This window comes from Frieseomelitta varia, unplaced genomic scaffold, assembly GCF_011392965.1.
Source record: "Frieseomelitta varia isolate USP_RPSP 00005682 unplaced genomic scaffold, Fvar_1.2 scaffold_379, whole genome shotgun sequence".
NCBI classification, from domain to species: Eukaryota; Metazoa; Arthropoda; class Insecta; order Hymenoptera; family Apidae; genus Frieseomelitta; species Frieseomelitta varia.
The window spans coordinates 499,153-519,552 of NW_025110122.1; the positions used below are offsets into that span (position 1 = coordinate 499,153).

The 20,400-nt window shown below is 38.5% G+C and overlaps 2 protein-coding genes across 9 annotated transcripts; one reads left to right on the forward strand and one right to left on the reverse strand.

Moving 5' to 3' along the window:
* Positions 1 to 36: 36 nt before the first annotated feature.
* On the reverse strand, positions 37 to 20,244 carry LOC122531152 (protein FAM210A). 6 transcript variants are annotated; one of them, XM_043658823.1, is made up of 6 exons: positions 19,888 to 20,244; positions 19,538 to 19,826; positions 19,318 to 19,463; positions 19,183 to 19,250; positions 7,547 to 7,554; positions 37 to 91 (listed from the first exon to the last, which is right to left on the reverse strand). In XM_043658823.1, exons 1-6 carry the CDS (start codon positions 20,024 to 20,026, stop codon positions 37 to 39), a joined length of 705 nt encoding a protein of 234 aa, XP_043514758.1. In that variant the 5' UTR covers positions 20,027 to 20,244. The 6 variants fall into 6 exon arrangements, with proteins under 6 accessions (XP_043514758.1, XP_043514756.1, XP_043514759.1 ...); XM_043658821.1 differs by lacking the exons at positions 37 to 91; positions 7,547 to 7,554 and adding exons at positions 18,736 to 18,956; positions 19,112 to 19,132; XM_043658824.1 differs by lacking the exons at positions 37 to 91; positions 7,547 to 7,554 and adding exons at positions 18,736 to 18,954; positions 19,077 to 19,132.
* Positions 11,786 to 18,654, forward strand: LOC122531145 (LIM domain-containing protein jub). Of its 3 annotated transcripts, none has more exons than XR_006307206.1 (7): positions 11,786 to 14,216; positions 15,013 to 15,103; positions 16,684 to 16,853; positions 16,923 to 16,985; positions 17,062 to 17,244; positions 17,321 to 17,644; positions 17,973 to 18,654. XR_006307206.1 is itself a non-coding variant. In XM_043658797.1 (7 exons), the coding sequence occupies exons 1-7, from the start codon at positions 12,291 to 12,293 to the stop codon at positions 17,540 to 17,542; spliced, it is 2,523 nt and encodes an 840-aa protein (XP_043514732.1). In that variant the 5' UTR covers positions 11,786 to 12,290; the 3' UTR covers positions 17,543 to 18,654. The 3 variants fall into 3 exon arrangements, 2 of the variants coding, with proteins under 2 accessions (XP_043514732.1, XP_043514731.1); XM_043658797.1 differs by having other exon boundaries at positions 11,786 to 13,035; positions 13,168 to 14,216; positions 17,321 to 18,654; XM_043658796.1 differs by having other exon boundaries at positions 17,321 to 18,654.
* Positions 20,245 to 20,400: the final 156 nt, after the last annotated feature.

A 20,400-nucleotide genomic window follows, 5' to 3' on the forward strand; every position in this document is an offset into this window, starting at 1 on the left:
TATTCTAGACGATAGAAAATAATAGAAAATAAATCGTCATAAATTGTTTGCAAAAAGAGATTTTATCGAGATACATTCTTGTAACCATTTGCCATTCAAAAATTCCTCTTTAAGAATTAAAATTCTAATACTACATATGCTGACTATAGCCTCAGATCTACATTCAGTGAATGAAAATGTTTTTACTAATTCACATGGGGGGAAGAGGACAAGAACTCGGCTAGAACGAAGTCAGAGAGCATATCGGAACCACGGTGGTCAGCCACTTTATCCTCGTGCACGCAGCAAGCGCGTCCAGCACCACGAACACGCCGCTATGGCATGCATACGCCGCTATGGGAGTTTGGCAGCAGCGGTCCAGGCCTTCGGCTCTCATGGTGTTGCGTTACTTTCCCACAGGCGAGTCTCTTCCTTCGTGTGCAATTCTTTGCAGGCTGCACGGCGCACGCCCACCGTGCACCTGCACAAGCGCGTACGTGTGCACGTAGGCACGCACACTGATAGAAAAAACCACGCAGACGAATACAGAGGGTTGTGTAGGTACGGGACGAAAATGGTCAGGCAGAGAATGTGGAAGAGAATGAAAGGACGGGAGAAGCACGCATCTCACCTTGCAAGGCGAACCTGTTCGCCGGTACCGAAACCGAATATCGTCTTAAACCGAGTGTTACGATCTGAAAATAATGTTACCCCAGAGGATCTTTAAATTTCAGGCTACGGTGTTATGGCGGAAACGGGCCGGTGCAATCGATGTGGAATTTAGTTTTGATGGACCAATTGCAGCCTTCGTGCGTGGAGTCTCGAGGAGAAATCTGAAACTTTTGCACTGAAGAAGATATTACTGACAGTAGGAAGAATTCTACGGTGTACACGGATGTTTAATAAACGATCCGAAATTTTTAAATTAGATACGCCATCAAGTGGATCACGAAGGCCAAGTTCGGTCTGTAACGTGTTAACATGGAGAAATTAATTGTTTCGAGTAGAGAGAATGGTCGATGGGATTTAATGTCAATCCAGCGACGTGGCATCGTCCAGTTTCCGGCCTGCGTGACGGGACTGATTTCCGGGACCGTTCCGTGCTGCATGCATTCAATGGGACCCCAACATCGAGTGGTCTGTTTCCCCCAGTGGTCATCGGCAAGTTCGTGTCTCGTTTCCCATGGGTGTTGTTTTCATCTGTAACTGTACACTAATCCAATAACACCGTGTTGTTTGTTAAGGGATTTGTTTAACACGATTCTCGAGATAATTGGTCAGGATTATGATGAGCTAAACAAGGTCGTTTGCTGATCGTGTTAATTTCTCTAGTCAACGAAGCTACCTAAATTTTAGAAAGTAAAATAAAAGTTTAAAATTATAGGTTGCAAGCCATCGCAAGTTAACATGCACTTTCACGAGATGTTCTTGGAAGGAGCAAGTGTTTCCTATGTGTGATACGAGCAAGTTTATCCTCCTCCATGCAAGTAGCGCAAGAAAACCGGAGTAACGGGGTCCAAAAAATTTCAAGTGGATCGAGAGAAGCACCGCGGGATATCTCTCGATTGCATATCCCGCGGTATTCACTGTAACGAGATTCGCCGACGGCATCTAGTTCAAAAGATAGTTCCTTCGATGAGTTCTTCATTCCCATGAGTGTTGCTTTCATCGCGAAGCTCGTCTGACACCGTCGTATAACTTCAAGATCCACTTGATAGAATGTATCTCTGAAAGCAAGGGAAGAAAACCTCTCAATTCTTGTTTAAAATTTTCTCTAATGAATACAATATCAAAATATCGCAAGTCAGAGTAACATTGAATGCATAGGGCCAATTTTGAAGTAAGCTGAAGATAGTTGACTATGTAGGCATTACAAAGGTGGAATATAATGAAAATTATAAGTAGAAAAATATATGGTAATCAATGATGACTAATCTAAGTACTTGCTAGTTTAGCATCTCAATTCTGGTTAAAAAGGAAAAGTCATTCACAACAGGCGAAACCGGTCCAGTCATCATTCCAGGTGTGTTAAATCTCGGAAATACTGCAAGTTAATAACCAATTTCCGTTGAAAACGTGTCAAGAAAAATCCAGAAATTGTGCACAGCATTTTAATTTATCGCAAAAGAAAATCGAAACTATTTAAACGGGATATTTGCAAGTGAAAGCACAAAGAATTCAAGAGTGTTTATTTAACGACCACCGCGTTTAATTAACGAGTAAAAGTAATTATCGTTAAATGATATAGATACAAGTTACATAATAGATTAATTGGCCGTGAATACATGGGATCGGCAATTCGGGAGTGGCTGTGCACATGTAGAACACCTCCCGCACTTAACCGACTTATTAACTCACATTACACGCTTCGTAAACTTCCCGATTTCTTCAGACAGAATTGACAGAGGGCAACGAGGGGTAACGAACGGGTAAATGGTATAAAGAGACCCTTGGCAAGTCACGAAATGACATTATCCTTAAAAAGAATTTAGCGCGTAATCCACCGCTACTAAAATAAACACAATTCACCATCCTTCAGAATTGCATTCTTATATTTCCTACTAGGAATTCTCTTTTAAGAATTTTGTCAAAGTTATTTGGTCGTAAGAAGAATGGAACCCTTCGTATCGATGTATAAATACACATAAAGATTCTACTCAATCTCTTTCTAATCGCTTCCTATAAGTGCATAGAAGAAGAAATTCGAGGCGCGTCTCAAGTTCGACAAATACGATTGATAATTCTGTGATGCGTTTCTATGCGCTTCTATGCTGTTCCATTGTTAATACTTTTTATCTTAAAGGTACGTCACTTTTTAGACCGATGTGTGTAGCTCGTTGAGTATCGTATGACGAATGAGTTATGACTAAGAAACCGACGAGTATGTCATAGGGTAAACAATCCCGATCGCCCACTGAGAAACATTCACTGACAATAAGACGCCGCGAAAGTATAAATCGTCTTTCCACGCGGATCTATCGTAACCGGAGAATCAGAACGTACATCATCCTGTTATTCGCGAGCCTCGCGACTCTCATTCAAGGTATGCTAACACCTAAACATGAGAAATATGAAATATAGATCCGACAAATTGGATAAAAGTTCGAGCAGAAACGTTCGTAGAAAGTTCAAAGTTCATATACAGCTGTAATTAACGCGCATCACATTTACGTACTACAATTTGCAATTTATGTACCGCAGAGATTATTATTACGTACCTCAATATACAATTTATGTATCTGAGAGATGTTACGTACCTCTTTTACAAAACAGAACAGATGTGCAGGTGGGAAATTAAGTACTCGGCGATAAATAAGAGGGTTCATACAGACCACATTTTTCTGTAAAATCTCGTAATATGTGGAATATAACATAACTCCTTGTCAAATTTCTTTGTAAAATACATACTTTTAAATTCAAAGTCCACGATTTGTTTTTTGATGAAACAGGGTGCGTCGTGCCAATGGATATTTATAAAACAAGAATTAGAAATAAGGGAGCAGAGACGCGGCATTATCGTGTATAGCAAACACCACACCCTTGCAAGGGCCGCGCCTTTCAAAAGGCGCGGCTCGATCGTTGCACTTTCCACCCTTGCACGCAAACACACATCGGCTCGTTATTTTTTCTTTTTCACGTAACGAAGGTACTTTAGCATGATTACACGTGAAAGCATTTCGATGAAAACGGAAACCACGCCAAGGAAATAATGGCCGTGTTTCATGGAACAGCTCGTACATCTTCGTGACAGATTCTAATAAGCAGAGTGACGCGAGTGACAACGCGCGAAACACACATTTCCTCGTTTCGCTCGATTACGATTCGATCTCGACGCGATTATCAATCAATCCGTGACTAAATGATGGTGAGACGATCGTTTCAGTGAGGAAGATAAATCGTACAATAAACTTTCTCATTAGATCTCTCGATCTCGCGATCCCGTCAGACATTTTCACCTTCTTCCGGTAACGAGCTTCCACTTCCGGGTGACAAGCGCGATTTCGCGACGAACAATGGCGCTTCGATCGCTGTTCCACGGGGTTCGTTCACGTATTTCCGGCATGGTAATAACGTAACACCTAAATCGCTTCCACTTCCGCCGGAACCTCGACCACCTAACCGTGACGACGAAAATAAAAATTGCACGGGGAAGCATCGTGAACTATATTGCTCTCCTAGTCTATACACACTGGGTTAATCCGTCTCTAAAATACGATGCCTCTAATTTGAATATTTTTCGCATGATCCTCTGCACGCTATCCTCATATACCGCTACGACGATTTAATCCCGTTAACCCGTGAACTAAAAATCCACGAATCGTCGCAAGGAACGATCTCAATTACTCAAAATCGCCTTCGTGTTTAAATTCTGCTAGTACTACCAGTACATTGCAACGTGCACGCAACTCCCTTTCTTGCACAATGTCTCTCGCATCCTGCTGTGTTAAGCATTGCGTCTGTCTCGTGTCCGCTAACAGTACGCGAAATTGCACAGACTGTGAATTTTTTTAAATCAGCAAAAACCTGGGGAACTAACTCGGCTCTCGGCTTTCGGTTGTATGCAACCGAAGATGCAATTAATTAACGTCGATACTCGAATGCCGTTACTCCATGCATCACTCGTTACGCGGTTTACGGAATGCTACGGTATATTACACGGAACGATGAACCAAGATTATTATTATTATCCGCCGAGGAAGCCAGCTATCTGGAAATGCAGTGTCATTGCAGTGGTACGAGTTACCAGTGTGACAAGCGCACACACAGACGATCATTGGAGTCGCGCGTTTTGTCACGTATCCGACATCTGTTTGCTACTACATACAAGATTCGAAGATATCTCGAAGTACTAATAGTAAGGGAACGACTAATAAATCACAGTTCATTTGTTGATGTTTGATCAAAGTGTGGCTCGCGCAAGCCGCGATAACTGTTCACGATAAGTGACGACGGTATATAAATAATAAAGTATGGCGGCACGAAACGATCTATATCGTGTATCATTTAACGATATGGCACGCTGGAAATGAGAGTATATCGGGTATAGAGACGCCATGAATCATACGAATCGTCTCGGTAACGGTGGTATACGTGACACAGGTTTTTCGAGAAAAAAATCCTCGTCAAAATTATGAGGCATAATACCATAGAAAGTATGGATAAGGTTATCGACGTTTCCGACAGAATGTCGGCGAGTCAGCAGAAGGCAATTCTTCGCTGCAAATCGAATACTTCCGCGGTATGAGTTAAAGAAACCGGCAATTCGTCCGAGGCCAACTTGCAACAACGAAGTCTTCCTGCAGTTCTTAATTAGACGGATCGCGTGTAACTCGAACGATTTTCAAACAGTCACGTGAAACAAATGGTCTTCGAATCTAACTGGCACGATTCGTTAAATTCGAATGATGTTTTAGATATAAATTAAGAATTCATAAAAGAGAAACAGTATTGAAAGGAATAACTCGCGATATGAATTTGTTAAATATCTCGCATGGGAAAATAGTTGCCTGCGTAATTGAGAAGCAGGTGATATGAAATGTTAGCCAAGTGCCAGAATTCCAATCACAGTGAAACCCGTTCTTTTCAACTCTGGGAACTTGCAGCCTGTTTACTAATTTCAGGATATGACGAAGGTGCGATCAAGTTTTCACCACGCCGTGTTACGCATTTCCGGCGCGTGTAGTAAGTATGCGACCGTGGTAAGAGCTCGGTACTTTCGTTGCTCAAGAATTTCAGATTTCCGGCACGAATCCCCCATGTTTTCCCTCAGTATGACGAAACAATCTATGAATATTTACTACAGCCAAATGACTTGAAGAGAAATATCCATTTTCTTTCGCGCGGTGTAGGAAATCTTAGAGAAAATTAAGAAATACAGGGTGCAACTGGGAGAATCTGGAATTTCTGGAGCACCATTGGGTGTTTCGACATCCATACCTTAGAACTAGTAGCGCGTGACCGTCTAGTGTGACCTCGGCGAACCGAGACGGAGGGGCTCATCGAATTCTGATCTCAAGTGTTCCTTTAACAAACTTCTCAATCCAGATAATTCTGTCCAATCGGTAATACGGAATTTTATTTATTGAAACGAGTAAGGCCGTTTAAATGAGACTTGCACTTTCGTTTCGTATAAGCATAGCTCGATCGTTCACTTCGAAAAGCAGAAAGCGTAGTCACATTCTCTTGACAAGATAACATGAAGCAAATGAATGCAATCCTCGGCATTTTTGTACAAGAAATTCGTATAGCAACCGCTAATTATAGATTCATCGCCAATATTTAGATGTTAAATGGAACTTCCTTTGGGGTAATTAAGAAATTAAATTGGTCGTTTGAACGATGCACATGAAAAACTGTATTTCGAGTGGACGAAACGAGCGTCCATCTGACGCAGAGTAACGTGGGAAGAGTCCTTCGTGTATAACGGCCTTCCTCAGTCGCGTGAGAGAAGCAAATTACAGCTCTTCGTTACATATATTTGCCGCTTCTATGATTCTGACCGCGCGAATTCGTTTTATTTCCACTTTTTCCTAGTTTATTTTCAATTGCGTTCTCATCTCCTTTTGCTTTCGAGATCACGCAACTTGAAAGCTTCGTATCCCACCATTTTCTTCCTCTGTTTCTTCAATTCCCTTCATTATAGCAATTCACTTTCACCATGGATTTTTTTTATCCATCGAGGAATCTTCCTACCTAGCCGGAAGTACATTCATTTTCTATAAACTATAGATCCGTTGTTATTTACAAAGTAATTAGCATCAATTATTAATTAGAGCCTCGCGTTCGAAAGCGCCGTTTTCCTTTTGCTTTCAGGATCGCGCCTCTCGAAAGCGTGCCTGTGTTCAATGGTTGTCGTTCTTTGATTCGAGCCGCTGAGAAAGGAAAGCGGCAAACCTTCTCTCTCTCTCTCTCTCTCTCTCTCTCTTTCCTCTCTTTCTCGCTCTATGTTGCACGACCTATTGTTTCTGCGGGATAGATGGGAACCGCGGATGATGGTAGTTGTCTCGCGATTATTTTCTCGCTGTTCTTGCTATTCGAAGATGCGTTTGCATGATAGAGAGAAACCACCTGACACGGAGCTGAGTAGCTAGTTTGATGACTCACTGATCTTCGTGTGGGAGTCTGTACGAAACGTGATGAAATCATTGATTGTTAATTTGCTATCGTCTCAACAAAAGGCCATTTCAATTGTTCGAATCGTGCGAATTTCTTCTTATGAAAAAAAAAAAAGATTTCTCGAAAAATGTCTTCGAAGAGTCAGAATCTTTGTTGGAGATTCGGACATGGAATTTTCTTCGTTGATTTCAAGTTGTAACCATTCCAAGTAAAACATCAACCATGAGAATCATTTGCATTGGAAATAAAGTTATAAAGTATCGTGCTACTTTCGATGAATTTCGTACAGCCACATGTAATATGAATTTTGCACGCAGACGTTAATTAACATAAATATTCGATCCAGTCTTTTAACATAAATATTCGATTCTCAGATTCACCGAGAAGAATTCAATAATGAGGCATAATTCTGTTCTCGATGCCATAGCTATGATTTTCTCACCATGATGCATGATTGTTCTTGATATTCTACTGGCAAATTTCTATGTTACGACACTACTTACAAACGTATTGCAAAATCGATCGTGATCGGTTGTAATCACGATCGAAGGTAATCAAAGAGAATTCTCGATGATGAAGTGTTTTAGATACATCGTTCAGGCTTTCGTCTGAATTCCTGACAAGGTGACGACCAAGAAGCAGTATAAGACAGCATAAAGCAGTCTCACATGCGACACAATCCGTTCGCACACCAGTGTCGAACGGGACATGCATGATGAAAACACGTGCAGCTTACACACATGTGCATGGCGGTTAAACGGGAGAACCGGCAAGACTTCCGTTGCTTGGGGCGTCCGGACTAAAAGGTGTAGGAATTCGATTCGGCGAGACAAAAAGTAACACCGATGGTATACTTTCATCAGCGCAAACGAGGAAACATATTAACGCAAGAGGGGAAAGGGAAGAAAGTCGACGTCGACGAAATTTAACGTTGATTCGCGCTCGAAATCGCGTGGGTCTTTAGTTTCCTGATTGTGTCGACGAAAATCACACGGTCGTGCACTCCTCTTTTAGAAAGCTAAAATCCTCATTGTACCACGGGAATCAGCGGCACATATACGTAAATCGGTAAACAGAAAGCACCTAATTATACGGCCAGCTAATTAAACGATCCCAATGCGAGGATATATCAGTCTCCTATCTTTTTCCGCAAAGAAATTGTCTTTCCGCCTAGTCACCGCGTGATTTTCGTTCGGGTCGAGAAACAACCTGTATCGTATACGCGAGTATTCTATACGACTGTTTCGTGCATGTACAGGTGTGCATACCATCGCAACGTTAATGCACACGTATCCTGTATGTACATACAAAGGATGCAGTTAAGTGAGCATTATAATATACGCGCGTCCACTAATGCTACATCCATCCAGCACGCTGACAAATATAAATTCTGTCGTGTCCACGAGCACTGATGGGTGTCGTTGTCTATTGCGCACCAAGACTCATACGCCGAGATACGTACACGTACGGACAAACGCGATTCTATTCTCGTGCATTCCGCCATGCGGGTAGCACACAGAGCTATACGTTTCCTGTGTGCTCACGCCAGCCAACTCTTTACCCGTATGTAAACGCGTAAGCGCGTGTAGACGTGAACACATGTGCGATCTTGCGGCCGTAAACCGCGTGTTTATTGTCGCACAGACGCAACGTGACGAGTACATGAGAACTCATATTGTACCGCAGTTCAACAGAAGCGGATCGTGATCTGGCGTCGGTTTCTGTACTTCCGCTCGCGACACACGCGATGAATTACGTCAGGTTGTTCGACAGTTATTGCAAATAATATATATATCCAAATTTATCACCTTTCATCTCCCCTCTCTTGAGAAAGTATCGTATGACATTGAATGTCGTATGTATGAATTTTTGAATTACAATTTTTGCACTACCTGAGTCGTGTGTTGATCAATGATTATTTGGTCAGTCAACACTCTCTTGAACACATTTACGTCTTATAATTTCATTGGAATATTATAGCAACAAATTATAAAACTTTTGTCACTCATTATTACTAATTGAAATCAGCTGAAGAGACTCTATAATTTTTGATTCCTATGCTCCATTCTTTGTATAAAAAACTTCTCTCCATATGAGAAATAAATAAATAAAATATATTTAAATGTAAGATCAGCTATTGAGCAACAAGTTATTGAAAAGACGAAATTCAAATATTCACACACGTAGTGTTATATAAGCGATCGATCAACCGGTATTGACCAATAGGATATCACCGCGCAGGTGCCTGGTAAAACGTGGGTGCCACCATCTGGTGGGTGGTACGAAGGCTAGAAATTCATGACTTTTACTCACCTTTCGAAAATATAAAGTTTTCGTTGAGTGAGACCGCTGTCGCCCATGCTATCGCGACCAGTGAACAGCTGCGAGACACAGTGAATGAGAAGTCGATTCCTTTCCCGCGTAGGTCGACAGCGGGGCATGGTTACGGCAACACGTGCAACTCCTGCAAACAGATAGTAAACGAAATAAAAATTCATTTTGTCTCTGAAGGATAGGTAGAACAGAAACGTTATTCAATCGTAACATCGTTCGGTTGTGATTGAGGAAGATACATCGTAATTACGTGCGTGTTGTCAATTGTTGCAAATTAATTGAGAACAAGGAATACGATAGAGTAAGTATGAGTGATTAATTTCATTGCTTCTCTCGTTCTTAAAATCCATCGATCACGATGACGGTTACGCGATCGTGAACAAGGCGTCGATTATCCCAAATCTTCCAAGCTAACAAGCATCGATGCCGTCGTCTTGTTATGTTAGTTGAACACAAGAAGCCTTTTCAAGCAATCGTAACATCAAATTCCTCACGTCGATAAATAATAAAAAATTATATGCCCAACTGAGTGAATAAATTGCATTGCGAACTGTTATGTGTATTCTATGCAAGAAATGTTCCTGACAGATAATTTCTTCGTATCGATCGGAGTAGATAGAAAACACATACAATGTATTGGAATTACGCTGCATTATTATGCCGTACACGGTTCTCGTGAATGCATGATGGCGCGCAAGGCAGGATCTTGCATCTTTACTTGTCGACCAGTCCATTCTGTTCCTAGGCAGGTTCCGAAAAAAACCTGTTTCGGGTATAACTGAGTGTATGTCTGCTCTACCTAACAACCAATGGAGAGTGGGAAACGATGTGTTAATTTCCTACCTGTTTTCGACGAAAATATCTTCATTTAAATGTACAAACATTCTTGTTATTATATCTTAAGGCAGATCAAAAACGATACCGTAATAAAATTCGACTGATTTATGGAAAATGAATACGTTTAATAAAAATATTTCAACTATATAAATTTATACATACATAAATATCCATATGTATGTACTAATTTAATTTGAAATTTCAATAATACTTTCAAATACTGAAATACTGTATATATGTACAACAGAGAATGCATATATATATATATATATATATATATATATATATATACATATATATGTATTCGCTTCTAACCAATAAGAACTTTAATTGGTATATGATTTGATAGGTATATGATTTGATTAAATACATTATTCTTTTAAATGTTCACTGCAAATCTTAAACGTGCTGAATAATGCAAATACAAATCTAGGAACTATTAATTGTAATCTTTACCTGAAAATTCTTTCAACAATGCTTCTTTTTGCTGCACCTCCAGCGTAAAACTAACGCTTCCATGTTACATCTGAAATTATAGATTGATTGCGAGAAATATCGATTAGCGTATTATCGAGAATCGCAATAAGTGTATTACGTAGTTCGCCGTTTCGTGGCGCTGTCATCTTTAATTTATCTAACCAAAAAAAATATATATATATCCAATAAGAATATTTTAACTATATAAATTTATACATACGTAAATACTCATGTAGTGCCAATTTAATTCAAAATGTCAATAATACAATAATTTTCAAATACTGAGCTACTGTACATGGAAATATATATACATATATCTATTCACTTCTATATCCAACAAGAACTTTGAATGTATTATTCTAAATAAATAATGTCCATTGTTGCAAAACGTATTGAATGCAAACACAAATCTAGAAGCTTGATTGTAATCTTTACGTGATAATTTCTCGATAATAGTTCTTTTTGCTACACTCTCCATATAAACTAACAGTTCCAACTGTTCAGTTACAACTGAATATTAGATCGAGAAATATCGATTACGTTCGAGAATCACTAGTATATTACATAGTTTGTCGTTTCATGGCGCTGTAATCTTTACTTAACCTAATATTAAATATGAAATTACTTAACCTAATATTAAATATGAAAATATGTACATTATTTAATTTGAAACAAAAAAAATAAACTCTTTTTCTAACCTTTCTTACTTTTATAAAATATGTTAATAAAAACTATATTCTTTACAAAAGTTTCAATGTATGTTGATATATGTTTAATTGTAATCTTTTATAAAAGATATTCATCTTCATTATATTAAAAAGAATATACCTCATAGTAAAAATATACTATTTTCTATTTCTATCCATTTCGGCGAGTGTTTCCATACTAATACGATTTTGGATATTAAAAAATGAATTGCTTGAAATGTAGGAACCTTACTTTTCGTAAACGGTTTTTACCGACGGTATAGTAATCGTGGCGCCACATTGTGGACAAAGACAGCAATACAGGCTACATCTGGATAACTCGTAGCAGGGGAAAATGTCTCGCAGGTATCTGGTTTGACGAACCACGATGCGTGCGAGGTGCATGTGTGTGCGTATCGTGTGAATTTTCGCAGGTGGTGATTTTTCGTGCAGAACGAATATCCGAGATTTGCCGGTGGACGGACGCTAGTCGAAACAAGGAGACGCGAGTTCGAGGCGCCGTGATCGTGGGGCGTATCCCAAAATCGTGGGGGAAAAACGGCCCTGCTTTCGTCCAGTAAACTTCGTCGCGATACGTGCGTCGTGTTTTATCGTGCCCCGTGAGAAAATCGTGATCCTGCAAGAAAAAGCAAGTGAGAACAAGTCGAAGAGGTTGGATATCAACGAGTCGATGGATATCGCTTTGACATGACGAACACCGAGCTGATTCAGTTTTCCGAACGACGTCGAATCGCTTTGTAATGAAATTTTAGAAATTTGATTGTCAAACAAATAACATTCGCACAACTGTTAACAAACATTTTTTGTTATCGTCGGACGCCTTACTTTGAATCACTGCCAATGTGTAACCCGGCTGACGACTCTTACGTACAAAAGTTAGGTTATCTGCAACTTGGGGATGAACCCACTGACGCCTGTGGTGCTTCGGGTACCGGTAGGGTCACGGGATCACGACCTGAGGCCCAGGTGCCCGTGTCAAGGAATACTGTAAGCAGAACAGATATCAGAGGGCCTGGTAGACCAGTTGGTGCTATTGAAAGTTTCATTGAAAGCAATGCTGACACTTGTAGACAGTCAGCAGCTGATTATAAGTTGTATGAACGTGAAAACATAATAGCTGCATCAAGATTCCCGACACCAAAACCTGTGGAACAGATTAGTGCTCAACAGCAACAAAATCAAAATCGTATGAGTCATCAACAAGCACCAGTATATGAAAACATTGATTATTATCCACAACAAAGTCAACCTCATCCTCCATATTATCATCCAGTGGAATCTAGAAAGAGTCCTAAGAGTAGCCCTAGGGGATCTTTAGCAAGCGAATCTTATGAACCTACTTTTAGAAAAGCACAACCACAAGTACCTACTGGAAATCGATATCAGTCTGCATCACCAGCAAAAGAATTACCTCCCTATGAGGCACCTCCTGTATATGAAAATATTCAAGAAGTACATTTCCCAGAAAATACACAAAATAAACCAGGTCCTCAGGTTCCACCAAATTATTACCATCCAGCAACAATTAATGGTGGTGATTATGTTGTGATGACTGGCAAAGTAGGTCAAGCACAAAGTCAAAGAGGTATGACACAAAGTTTATCATATACACAACAAAGGGGAAGTAATATACGTGGCCAAAGCTATGATGGCTCTAGTTTACAACGCGTAGATTCTTCTACATCAAGGTACTTACAAGGATCTTCCTCATCTTTAGATCATCACGCTGGTAGAAGTGCTTATGTTCCACCGTCTGAGCTACAAACACCAACAAGAAACTTTAATTACAGTTCTGAGCAACAGCAACAACATTCTCCTAGATCTGGACTTCCTTATCACAGTGAGTCTCCACCAATACGCTTACCACCAGAGCCACATCATTATCGTGGATCTCTGGACAGTTCAGTGAGTGGGCAGCATGGATTTAGAGCATCGAATCATATAGAAAATATACAACAGTGTCAATACCGTCAAGATAGTCCCCAAAATTATAAACCTTACATAGAATCACCCGCAAGAAGTACAAATGCAAATATTACTGGAGAAACTCAAGCTAGAAACTCACCTGTCTATGGTGTGAGGCAAGGAGATCAATCTGCATGCCGTAATTCTCCCTGTTACTCTCCAAGTAGAGTATTACCACCAAATGAAAGAAATTATCATCATCAAGAACCTAGATCAGAATTTCCTGCCAGAAATTCTCCAATATATTCCTCAAATAGATCATCAGAACATTTAAGATTAAGTAATTTACAGAATGACAGAAATTTCATTCAAGATGCACCTGATCCTTCTGATACATCAAAACCATCACCTATATATTCATCTAGCCGTAGTGATTCTTCTAGAATCATAGCCAATAACAATAATGTAAGAGGTTCTCCGAAAGTAAGCCCAACCCATAATCAAGTATCGTCCGACACAATTGCACAAAATATAATTAATTCGCCCAGACATGTTTCACCATCTTCCGCAAATAATACTATTGGAAGTCCTTTACGTGGTCAGATACAAACACCAGTGGTGACCACTGGTACACCAATTGCGACAGAATCTGATCCAAACGTTCATGGACCCAGAATTACCAGCCTTCCTCCAGGAGTGACTAGTGGTGTAGCTGGTCCAGTCTTTTTAAATGCCGGTGTACCTGTATTACAAAGGCCATCCGAACCTGAACCTGAGGAAAGAAAGTCAGTTAGTCCACCGATAAAACCGACATCCGGCAAGGGTCTACTACCTTACAATGTTATACCACCTAGACCTTCCGTAAGAATTAGCTATTTTTCCAGCTATATTTTAAGAAATTTTTCCTCTTGTAAAACCTGTTCACAATGTAACACTGTAATCATACGTTAATTGGGTTACGGGAACAGATCGTTGCTTTCGATTTATTTTGGCCGAATGCCAGCACGCTGATCCATTTGCATGCTGATTTCATATGAAAGATGTGATTATGAAAACTTTAATGATTCGTCATTAAAGCTGGCAGTGAAAAATAATAAATTATAAATTTTTTAATTATGCTTCCTGTAATATACATAATTCTTATTCGAGAAATGCTGATGCTGCAGCTTTTCATATTCATATTCATTTAAGCGATGATGTCACAAATGTCAGCCGCTATCGCCGATATTTTACATAATGACTGACCTATGTAACATATGAAAATACTACTTTGAACAGTCTGATAAATATTTCTTCCCATTTACTATAAAGAGCATCGAAATAACATTAACTTTAACAACTTTTGGTATCGCGTAGAAACAAATACTTATTGCTTATAATATTTTACCATCTGTGACGAATTCTTTCTTCGAACTGGTGACTCGTGCTGAATCACACGTTGTAAGTTGTCAGTTTCTGACAAGCGTTCTGTAGTTACGCGCAATATTTTATTCAAAGATCGTATACGCATCTTCTTAAAGCATGGAATGTATCTTCTGTATGCCGAACTTTTCTCCTTTTCGTCAAAATTATTATTATATTGTTGAAATCCCATCCCAATCCATGGCATTATTTGTCAGTACTGATTGCAACGTGCGATGTGATTTATTTCGTACAGGGGCCAACCGAAGCGGAGAGAAAGATAGAAGAACTGACAAGACAACTCGAAGAAGAGATGGAGAAGCAAGAAGAGGAAGGGGAATACTTCGGTAAGAAACGATCGCATAACACTTGTAAAACAATTATCAAGCATTCACGAAGAAACATATTTCTGTTCAAACATGTTTCTGTATCTTTGTAAATTTGTCTGTGGAATAACTTTGTATGATGTTTAGATAGTTTCACCAATTACCATGCCATGATTTGTTTTTCCAATAACATTTGTGTAATTTCTGAAATAGATTAAGATGCGATAGTTTCACATAATTCCGTCATTAGGGATTCATCAATCATCGACACGTTCCTATAATTTGCATCGATTTCGAGTAAGAATAAAAAGTAGCAGGGTACCGTGCCAATTCCCACGGCACAAGTTCTCGCTTGGTAGACCGGTTTCGGAAAATGGAGTCAAGTTTCAGTGTGTCGCGAAACTTTTTAACCCGACGTTTCGTTGACATTCACTCTCTGCCCATTCGTTTCCACCTACGTGAAGCGCTACAAGTGTGCGAGTTACATGCGTTTGTTAGGTGAGCGCATATATGCGCTATCTCTCCTTTGTACTATACATATGTATCTCAACATCGTAAGATGATGTTCATATTGGGCACTTTCTTCGATGTCTATTGTGTTTTATAATCAAGTACTTGCTATTTCAGTGAAAATCACTTCACAGACACAAGGATAAAGGCTACGAAGAATAGCCGTCCAAAAATATCGATGAAGTACAATCGAACAAAAGATCCGTAGTATCATTTTATCCGAGCTCAAAGTTCGAAATTTGTAAGATATTTAAATAAAAAATTTAACGTCATTCTAATGGTCTTGTAAATGACCTATCGGTGTGGTTGCACAACTGTGAAATACTTATCAATTCAGATAAATATGCATTCGATGCAAATTGCTTCCAACCGTATCTATATTTGGTTGCGCATTTTTTTTAAAACCAGTATTTTTCGAATAGATAGTGGTGTAGATTTTATTTGAACATAGTTTAAACGTAGGCAACGAGGAATGGAAAGAATCACACGAGCGGGTAGGAACTTCAGTCGAGCGAGCCAATGTTAAGAGGTAGGCTGGCGTTTAGGTGAGCTTAGTTTATTCCTCTTTGTTTTTCTATAAGAGTTCTATTCTTCGTGTAACGTCCTGTACACAGCAAACTACCGTGGCCAGGTCGCGCTCGCCGCGGTAAGTAATCTCGTTATAGATAGACTAGTCCGACTCGTTGGCGTATTCTAGTTCGAGCGAGACTGGCCTAGTGAAACCGAACCGGTGAATCGAAACTACAAGTGTCACTAACGGCAAATGAGGGATAAAGGATTCCTGCGAAGGGAATGGCAGGACCCGTGTTACCTATTAATAGTTGTGAGTTTCTTCTGAATAGTTCCTTTGTATCGTGGCATCAATCGGTGTTTCTGACAGTTATTGACCCCGAAGAACAGATCTTATTGTCGAACAGATCTCATTGACGGATGTATTTTTAAACTTTGTCCACTGCTACACCGAACTATAGAATTTTGGTTGATGGGTATTTTCATGATCCTAAAAATAGTTCCAAATGTAGTTACGAGAAAATTCTATTTACACGATTTTGTTGCAATATTACAAAGGATACATTGACGCTTCTCGATAGGTATCTGTCACACATGTGGTGAAAAAGTAACAGGGGCAGGTCAGGCCTGCCAAGCCATGGGCAATCTTTATCACACGAATTGTTTCATATGCTGTTCTTGTGGAAGAGCGTTGCGCGGCAAAGCGTTCTATAATGTTCACGGAAGGGTATACTGCGAGGAAGATTATTTGGTATGTAAGACAGTAATTGCAATGGACGCGTGATACGATGACGTAGCTCATAGAATGTTTTGTCCACAGTATTCTGGCTTCCAACAAACTGCCGAGAAGTGCGCAATCTGTGGTCATCTCATCATGGAAATGGTAATTAAGTCGATAATATTAGGACGATCTATGTTACGACTTTATTTATTATCATTCTACATTTTCTTACCTATAGATATTACAAGCCATGGGGAAATCCTACCATCCAGGGTGCTTTAGATGTTGCGTCTGTAACGAATGTCTTGATGGTGTTCCCTTTACGGTTGACGTTGACAATAAAATTTACTGTGTTAACGATTATCACAGAATGTTCGCGCCAAAATGTGCTTCCTGTGGAAAGGGAATCACTCCAGTTGAGGTAAGTAATTATATTTTTAGATAGCGTAATTTTAATAAAGGAAGCAGATGTAACATTGATATAATTTACTTTTCAGGGTACGGAGGAAACTGTGAGAGTTGTTTCTATGGACAAAGATTTTCATGTAGATTGTTACGTTTGCGAAGATTGTGGTATGCAATTGACCGACGAACCGGACAAACGATGCTACCCACTCGATGGTAGACTTATGTGTCGTGCGTGCCACATCCAACGTATATCTCATACGCAACCCAGAGCACCACAGCCAGTATCAGCTAGTTATCAATTTATGGGATAAATTAAGTTAAATATCTTAAGACAATTTTTTAAGATTAATCTGTGTATCATCCAGTAATGAACATCGTTAAGAACTGACTGAACAAACTGAGCTATTACTAAGGTAAAATTTATACGTATTTACAAAGTAGAAATTTATAGAGGACACATATACCGATATTTACAATATAATCAATGACTGCAGAAATAACGTAGCTTTATTGTTCCTCTAAAACACGAAGGTTTTAACGTAACGTAGTAAGACTGGATATTTACAGAATCGAAATACTTACACTGCCCATTGGGATCATTTAGATAGTCAGGTCGATGTTTGATTTTTTTTCTAGCAATATATATCAGTGCAGTCTTACAGGAAATAATTTTACATTGACAGCTACTAATATAAGTTAGTGGTATATTTAATATATGTGCTCTTATTTATTTTGTCCAAGGTACTATACGTGAATGCAGTAGTCTCGTTAGGATGAACGAGTTGCGCAGGCAACTGTGATACATTAGCATAATAACTATGTCATTAAGCAATTTCTTATTTTAGTTCGTGTATATATGTTTGATACATTACGTATAATTATATATATTAATATTAATACTATACATAATATAACATGACACAATCCTGTTGTCAATACGTGTCCATTTTCTCGATTAAGATTTCTGGATGCGTCTCGACATAGTGACTTACGATAAATATAACGTTCATTACCATATTCGATGTCTCACGTTTTGCTAACAGTATTTATTACGACAATACATTATATATCGATTATTAGTGTCAAATCTTCATACAATACTCTCGATATTCATGAATATTACTCAGGAATTGTAATAACACGCTATCGTTAAATCATTAAAAATTACGCTAATAATAACGTTTAAATTAATGAACAGTACGACGTAAAATTCGATGCACTTAAGACGAATAATTCTAGAATGTTAAACGCACAGTTCATGCTGCCAAAAAAGTTTTCTTTATCTGATTAATCAATCAATATATCTACGTGTAGATGACTTAAGCTGAAAATAAGAGTATTGTAGATGGAAAGTACAATGTTATTTAAATGTATGTAAGATAAGACATCCGTTTAATAAAGAGGAGTGTCTGAGCATCCGTAATCCATTAATGTCTATTAATTTTTTTTATAGGGTTTCAGGTAAATGGTATATGGTAGGGCTTTCATATAATAATAGTACATACAGGATTTTCTTTTATCATAACATAATAACATTTACACATTTACAAGGGACAGTATACAATTCGTTCGATCGATCAGGCTTCTGGATTACAGATAAACCAAAATCTTTTATTCAGCAATTCTATTCTACATGTTTTCGCTAAGTTTTCGGAGGTTTTGTTTGTCGTTCTATTTTTAATGGTATCTCCCATGGCGTAGTTGTTTTACTTGGTTCTGTTGTCTACAACATAGAACAAATTATGAAGAACATATTATAAATTCATAGATGATGCGCTAGGAACCTAAAAAAGTAAACTAAATGAAAAGAATTCTAAGTTTTGATTTAGTAGGAAATAAACCTACACACAGTATCATATGCAGACTACATCAAGAAGGCATGTAAAAAAGTTGTCAATTTTAATTAAATATTTTTGTACAGTTTATTCTCAAGTATAAAAGTAATTTAATATACCTTAAATGACAAAGGTTTTACCATCCCTGACTTGCTAAGCTGTTTAATAGCCATTGTTGTACATCCTACATATACATTATTATTAATTTTTTGTATAATCAACAGTTTTGAGAATTACTTTTGTTTAATTACCTATAGTGACAGTATATCTAAGAGGTGTAAATATTTTATAAAGAAGGTACGTTAAAGCCCAATTTCCAACATTGGAGTTATTTACTGTCTCTATATATTTATTACTAAAATGCATAAGCTCCATGAGGTTTGTAATATCCACACCACTGAAAGAACAGACATTGCAAAGTACTGTGATTGTATGTAATTTATCATGTAAATATTATTTAACACTGCTTACTTTTTAATTGCTACATAAAATATGACAATCCATCCTATATTGGTAATTATATGAACTGGAATTAAAATATGCCAATAATCCTTGGTCATTTGTTTCATTTTCGCGAATACTGAGAGTTTTTTCATTGGCTGTACTTTCGGGGTATCTCCTTTATTACAGTTCAAGTTGCAATAACACGCCACCAAGGCATTCTTACCAAATTTGTTCTTATATGGCATTTCATATGTTTTAATGTGATTAAGGAACGAAACATAATTACACGAGGGGTTTCTATAATGTGGATACCTTTCTGAAATCGACAACGTCGTGATTGCGGTTGTAAATCATAGTAATTTTACGCGTTAACCTACCGAAAAATTTCAATCTCCAACTCTTTGAATCGGTACATCGTATGAGACGTGTTGTTTCTAAGAAATTTCTCGTCGCCAATATGGGACTAAATCCTAAAGTAGTTGCGAATCTCATGCCTCGACAAAAAGTCACATTCATTTTCGTAAAAAACGATTGTGGCTATTTCTAACCAACAAACTTTGTAACTTGTACTGTGAGTTAATCACAATTCTGACTCTGTCGAGTTATACGTCTTGGAGGTAAATTGGACAGAACTTACCGAAAGATTTATTTATTCTGGAAATTCCGGCCTATGTATTATTTGTAAAAATTATAAAAGCTCACATGTTTTTCGTACCATACACTGTAAAAGACTATTTGATAATCGAAACAGAACGAGCGACAATTGAGCCATCTATCGAGGTTTATATCGTTACTGGTTACTATCTTCAAAGAATTATTCTTTAGTCAGGAATCTTCATGAACAATTGTTGGTTATTATTTGTGACACAAATGAGGTACGGCAACAATTT

Bases quoted from the DNA above. Each gene is read 5' to 3' on its own strand.
- LOC122531145 (XM_043658796.1), top strand. From the start codon at position 12,291: ATGTGTAACCCGGCTGACGACTCTTACGTACAAAAGTTAGGTTATCTG. The intron at 14,217-15,012 runs GTAAGAATTAGC...TATTTCGTACAG, and splicing joins TTATACCACCTAGACCTTCC to GGGCCAACCGAAGCGGAGAG. The intron at 15,104-16,683 runs GTAAGAAACGAT...GCTTCTCGATAG, and splicing joins AGAGGAAGGGGAATACTTCG to GTATCTGTCACACATGTGGT.
- LOC122531152 (XM_043658820.1), bottom strand. From the start codon at position 20,026: ATGAATGTGACTTTTTGTCGAGGCATGAGATTCGCAACTACTTTAGGA. The intron at 19,827-19,887 runs GTAGGTTAACGC...TGTCGATTTCAG, and splicing joins TTGGAGATTGAAATTTTTCG to AAAGGTATCCACATTATAGA. The intron at 19,251-19,317 runs GTAATTAAACAA...ATGTATATGTAG, and splicing joins TAGATATACTGTCACTATAG to GATGTACAACAATGGCTATT.